At 52.5% G+C, this 6,527-nt stretch overlaps 2 protein-coding genes across 2 annotated transcripts; one reads left to right on the top strand and one right to left on the bottom strand.

The window, feature by feature from the left end:
- Window positions 1–1,388: 1,388 nt before the first annotated feature.
- LOC117845179 (2-hydroxyisoflavanone dehydratase) lies at window positions 1,389–2,701 on the top strand. Its single transcript, XM_034726123.2, has one exon. It carries the CDS (start codon window positions 1,540–1,542, stop codon window positions 2,503–2,505), a length of 966 nt encoding a protein of 321 aa, XP_034582014.1. The 5' UTR covers window positions 1,389–1,539; the 3' UTR covers window positions 2,506–2,701.
- An 878-nt stretch (window positions 2,702–3,579) lies between these two features.
- On the bottom strand, window positions 3,580–5,491 carry LOC117845178 (uncharacterized). The gene has a single exon (XM_034726122.2). The coding sequence runs from the start codon at window positions 5,413–5,415 to the stop codon at window positions 3,901–3,903; it is 1,515 nt and encodes a 504-aa protein (XP_034582013.1). The 5' UTR covers window positions 5,416–5,491; the 3' UTR covers window positions 3,580–3,900.
- Between the last annotated feature and the right edge of the window lie 1,036 nt (window positions 5,492–6,527).

Below are 6,527 nucleotides of genomic sequence, written 5' to 3'. Positions count from 1 at the left end.
TCCGAACCTGTGTAAATCGTACGTCTGCGTTTACCTTTAAGTTCCTGATCTCGACGAGCCCCACTAACCAAAACACTACCTCAGGCACCCCTCGATAGGTTGCCGGGTCTAAACACCGACAGTTAGGATCACATTTTGTTGGACAACCACGTAAAGATTTTAATTTTTAACTTTTAACGGTAGCTTAGCTTTCCAGATACGTTTATGTGGTTCTTCAGTCTCAGAACTACGCACATGTACAGAGATTTCATAAAGAAATTTCTAGATTTCTTCCGTATCCATTTTGGGAAATCTTTTTCATTTGACAAGGCACAACTTATTAAGAATATCTCTTAGTCTTCTGAAGTGTGATTGATTTCTTTCATCTAAAACATGAAGGTTTGATAAAAGGGGCAAAATTTTGAATCATGGAAAAGCATATATACAATAATTGGTACTTGAAGTCCAACACGACCAGATATTGGGGTCGTTTGGTTCCACTGACTTATTTTTAGCACCCGTCACATCGAATGTTTAGATACTAATTAGGAGTATTAAACGTAGACTATTTATAAAACCCATTACATAAGTGGAGGCTAAATGGCGAGACGAATCTATTAAGCCTAATTAATCCATCATTAGCAAATATTTACTGTAGCAACACATTGTCAAATCATGAACTAATTAGGCTTAATAGATTCGTCTCACCGTTTAGCCTCCACTTATGTAATGGGTTTTGTAAATAGTCTACGTTTAATACTCTAGTTAGTATTTAAACATTCGATGTGACGGGTGCTAAAAATAAGTCAGTGGAAGCAAACATCCCCAAAGATTATGGATATTGCCTTAGAAATTGATGGACTAGGAAAAAACCTTGCCGAACTCAGAGTTTCAGAACCACGGTGGGCAGTGCATTTCTAGCAGCACTACAATAGCAGTTTTCTTTTCTGAGGTCGAGTGCCCGGATGAACACTAAATCAACTCACCTTTGAGATTGGCGTTGGCAAAATCACGGGAGCAGAGGATCACCGACCCGATAGCCTGTGAAGAAGAACGGCTTGGGAGTGAGTCGTGACAGACGAAGCGAATACAGAGACACGGAAGCAAACCATTTTGGGTTTCGCCAAGCCATGAGCACCGTTGTGGACCGACTGATGAAACCTGAAAGGAGCCCAAGCCCAACTAACCACACGACTATGTGCGGCGCAAGCAGGCCATGCCTGTAAGGCTGTGAGCACGAGCGCGGCCTAGAGGATTTGCGGCAAGCCGGCAACTGCGAAGCCGGCAAGCCGCACGATAGAGCACGGAACATAACAGCCACAGTGGTGACAGCTCAGTCGCGCGTCCTTTATGCCGGCCTGCTTCCTGTTTCGTGAGAAGAAAACTCCAGCATCAACGTCAGGTAGCACATCACGAGAATGACATGCTCTGATCGAGATCGCAAGGACGTCTTATCAAATACTCTGCCGCCGCAGCTGCAGAGGAAGAGGAACAAATAAAGCACAGCCCTTCTTCCAGTCAAGCGCACGCCGCCGCGCAGCTCGCTATAGTCGCCGGGCAATGGATTCCGGCAGCAGCACGGAGATCGCCTTCGAGTGCAGCTCCTTCCGGCTATACAAGGACGGCCGCGTCGAACGCAGCGCCCAACGCCTAGAGACCGTGCCCGCCGGCTTCGACCCCGACAACACGGGCGTCGCCTCCAAGGACGTCGTCATCGACGCCGCCACCGGCGCCACCGTGCGGCTCTACCTGCCTCCCGTCCAGGACCAGGAGGCTGCGAAGACCAAGCTCCCGATCCTCGTCTTCTTCCACGGCGGCTACTTCATCGTCGGCTCGGCCGCCGAGCCCATGTACCACCGCTACGTCAACTCGCTGGTCGCCAGGGCGGGCGCCGTCGCCGTCTCCGTCCAGTACCGCCTGGCCCCCGAGCACCCCCTCCCGGCAGCCTACGACGACTCCTGGGCCGCACTCGAGTGGGCGGTCTCCGGCGCGGACCCGTGGCTGGCCGACCACGGCGACCTCGGCCGCGTCTTTCTGGTCGGCGTCAGCGCCGGCGGGAACATCGTCCACAACATGGCCATCGACGTGGGCGTCAGCGGCTTGCCATCAGCCGTCGAGCCACCGCGCGTGGAAGCCGTGATCCAGCTCCACCCTTCCTTCTCCGGTGAACGGAGGATGGAGGAAGAGGATGAGGCGTTCTGGCGAGCCAACAATGACAGGTGGGCGATCATCTTCCCGAGCGCGAGGGGCGGGGTGGAGGATCCGAGGATTAACCCGACGGCCGCCGGCGCGCCGAATCTGACGAAGCTGGCTGGCCAGAGGCTGCTTGTGTGCACGGCGTCGGAGGACCCGAGGGCGCTGAGGGCAAAGGCCTGCTGCGACGCGGTGCGGGATAGCGGCTGGGGCGGGGAGGCAGAATGGTTCGAGTCGGAAGGCGAGGACCATGGCTTCTTCGTCCTCAGGCCCGGTAGCAGCACGGCGGCTGCTCTGATGGATCGAGTGGTTGCTTTCCTTGCTGGCCATTGACTGGCCAGCGACCGCAACCACAAGTGTTTGCCTCTGCTTGCTACTACCCAGTACCCACAGGCCAAAGTGCATTCCAGCGCTGCCATGCCATTGTCTTCTGTTTGAATTTTTGGAATAGAATCATCGCCCATGATGAAGTAAAACGAATGGAGTCAAACCTGCTTGCATTTGGTACGAAGAAACAACCATTGCTTAAGTTCAGAGGTGTAGGATTTGGTTGTGCTGGGCAGAACATACCAAACAACTAAATTTACCAAGGACTAGTGATTAATTGGCGCCATGAACTAACTTCAATACGAAGTTTGACAATAAACACACGGTGGAATATATGATTATACAAACATGACAAATTGACAATAAACACACGGTGGAATATATGATTATACAAACGTGACAAATTGACAGTACAGACAGAGCAGGATGCAGGATTTATGTGGCAACAATATCAGTTTTTTTTAGACGGCAAGATCAATTTTGGGTGCTGAATAATAAGTGTGTTGACTGCTGACCAACATTTCACACAGACCGGGCATGTTTATGCCCATGACTGATTGAACTAGCCGAACATGTTGAGTATGTGGCTAAAACAATCAACTGATAACAGTTAACTATCAGTGATATAAGCACAACTGCCGGCTAGGGATTGCAAACTTATCTACTGCTTATGAAGTTTATCACTAAGTTCATAATCATCAGCGTAGAAAATAAGAGCAACACATTCACCTTCCAGTATGCGAAATCAAGATTAAAAACTTAGTTACATGAATATCAGGACGCGCAAAATCAGTCATTAAATTAAGCTGAAGCAATTTACAATGCCTAGACTAATATAGCAGCTATTCTATCTCATACACAAGTAAGCATATTCATCTATCTGATTCGCAGGTGTAACAAACAGAGGCGGCCATTTCATCATAGAAGATCCAGAAATGATTACTGAACTATCAGTAGTAGCCTAGCAATTACCTTTTAGGATCCATAACCAGGTCAATTCAATATCTTTTATCACCCACAAAAGACACCCCTAAAAAGTTCAGGTACCCTATGTTTGCAAGCAATCTGCCAAGGATCATGTTAAAAACCGAGCAGCTTGAAACCATAATAATAGAAAACATAAGCACATGGAAGGATAACCATATTACAAAACATAGCCAATACAGAAATACAAGCTAACAATAAGCTCTTTTTGACTAAGGTTCAAGTGTACTATCTGCGTAAGGCTTTGTTTGGATTATTCATAATCTCCTCTAATAGATAGATGTTAGGAGACATTGACAGGGAAATTATTTCATTTTCCACCCCAATCCATGTGTATTGAGAGGGAATAGGTTTATCCAAACAAGGCCTAACACACACAGGCGACCATTTCATTATAGAAGATTGGGACATCATTACTCAGCTATCAGTAGTAGCAAATGGATCATGTGAAGGCCCCACATCATTGCCAATGGTTCTCTGAACCAAGCGCTGCAAGTCAGCCATAACCTTATGCTCCCGCTTCGACTTCTCCTCGTAGTTAAACATAGCCAGCGCCCTCTTATCCTCAGCACTGTAAACTTGGTTTTCCTTCCTGATACGGATAGCATTCATCCTCTGGTGTCTACTTCCACTCATCACATACCCCAAATCCTCAAACTTCTGAATTTCCTCTGCAGACAGACCGACCTCACCACGCCGTGGAATACGCTTCCCTTGCTGAACATACTGTGCAATAGCATCACCTTCACCAGGCCTTAGTGCACCACCATAGCTAATGTGCCCTTCGGCACGGGGAAGAGGCATTGGCCCAACAGGCATATCGTTCTCCAAGGCAGCTTTCTTCTGGGCCTCAAGCCTTTCCTTGAATTTGATTGCTTCGGGATCAATTTCCGGCTCCTTTATTTCTTCATCATCTTCCTTAACATCAGGATTGGTATCAGAAGGTAATGATTCTTCAGAGTCTGACCGCTTGCTCCTCTTCCTCTTTGAGGTCTTACTCTTTTTCTTACTGTCCCTGGGGCTAGGATCAGAATGCTCTGCCTCCTCGGAGCTTTGCTCAGATGCTGTATCCTGGCTCCTCTTCTTCTTCCTGGAGCTCCTACCCCTCCTAGATTTCCTGTGCCTCCGCGACCTTTTCTTGCTCCTCCTATCCCTAGAGTCCTCAGAATCCAACGAGCCCTCTGAATCATCATTGCTCACGCTTTCGTCCTCACTCTCAGAATGGTATGAGCGACGGCGATGACGGCGCCGACTCCGCTTGCTACTACGCCGACTGCTCTTTCTCCCTTTCCTCTTCCTCCTAGAACCCTCGGATTCGCTGGACTCAGAGAGGCTATCGGACTCACCGGACTCGGACCCCGACGCATCCTTGCTGTCCTCCTCGCTCCCCTCCGGCGAGCTCTTCTTCTCCGGGGATTCCTTCTTCTCCTCCTCCACGTCGCTGTAACCGTAGTTCTCGTCGTCGCCCTCGGCACGTGGTGGGCTGGGCGTTATGTTCCAGATGCACCGCTTCTTGCTCTTGCGGAGCTTCTGGCGCTTGATGCGGCGGTACTCGAAGTAGCTGAGGCCCTGGAGTTCCTTGTCGTTGTCGTCGTCGGAGGCAGACCAGGCGCCCCCGCCGTCACCGCCGCCGCGGAAGGGGGGAGCCCGGTCGCGGTCCCGGCCGCGGTCGTTGTGGTAGGGCGACCACTGGCGCCGGCGGTCGCGGTACGGGCTGGGGGAGCGTTCGTCGCGGCGACGGTCGCGGTAAGGGCTGGGAGAGCGGTCGTTGCGGCGGCGGTCACGGTATGGGCTGGGGGAGCGGTCGCGGCGGCGGTCCCGGCGGGGGGGAGGGGAAGGGGAGCGGCGGCGCGGGGATGGGGAGGCGGAGACCCTTGAGCGGCCAGGGAGGCGCACCACGGCGGAGGCGAGGCGCCGCTCCGAGCGGGACATGGCGGCGGCGGATCGCCGGATCGGAGTGGGGGGATGGGGATTTGTGCGGCGACGCGAGGGTTGCGTCGGGGATCTGTGGAGGTGAAGGGAGGCGAGGTTTTCTCGGCGAACGGGCGGAGTCGGTTCGACCTGGTTGGCGTTATTGGGCTTTCTGGGCTTTTATGAAGGCCTACGGGGGCATAAGGTGTTGATGGGCTTCTTTTGAGAGGCATGGGCTTAGCTTTGTTTTGTGGCAGATCCGGAAAAACAAAGTTCAGGTAGGCTCACTGGCTCTTTTTTTTTTTTTTACGATTAGAGGGGATTGAGTGGGCTGCTATGCGCTTACCCTTTCAGCACCATGAAATGAACACCCAGGAACTATTGTTTGTCGCCTATAACTTTTATTTTTCTCCTGTACCCGGGAGTTTCTTCAGTTTAACAGGCCCCATGATATTTCAGTGCGGAACAGCATCCAGCAGCAGCGAGCGCGCCCATCTCCTGGACAAGCTTCCCGTGGGATCTACCAAGCCAGGAATCCAGGGCCAAACCGCCGCCCAGTGTCCGGACGGCCGGACCACCCTCGATCGCCGCCGCGCTTTCAACTGTTGAAGTACCGTCCTGACCAACTGCCGGTACGTCCGTCCTTCAGTTACCCCTCACCGGCGGGGCGGGGGCGGGGGCGGCGGCGGCGGCGCCACCCCACGCACGCCAACGTCGCCATTCAATGCGGCGCACCTAGAAATTCCAACGACCGGGTACGCGATCCCGCGTCCTGCCCCGGCCCTGCAGTGTTTGCCGCTCTGCAGCCCTCGTTGGCTGTCTGCCGGTCGCCGTCGCCGGGCTCGCCTCGATGGGGGCCAACCGGCGGAGTAGCCGCCCCGGCTAGCTCCGCCAGAGCCGGCCCATGTGGCCCTTCGCTTGGTCGGGCAGCAACACTGTGCTGCTGCTGCCCCGGCTCCTTGTACACTTGTACTGAGCAGCAGGGACGGGAAGCTGACACGGAACCATCGGGGCACGATCTGAACGGTGGTCGTAGATCAGTAGATGTTCTTTTCTTGCACAAAACACATCGGGAATCAAACTTGCAAGACACTCAGAGCGGCATTGATTGTTCCAGGAAAAAATGTTTACTA

The sequence above is a fragment of the Setaria viridis genome, chromosome 2 (assembly GCF_005286985.2).
Source record: "Setaria viridis chromosome 2, Setaria_viridis_v4.0, whole genome shotgun sequence".
NCBI classification, from domain to species: domain Eukaryota; kingdom Viridiplantae; phylum Streptophyta; class Magnoliopsida; order Poales; family Poaceae; genus Setaria; species Setaria viridis.
Note: the sequence above shows the minus strand (reverse complement) of the source record. Positions and strands in the feature narration are given on the sequence as shown.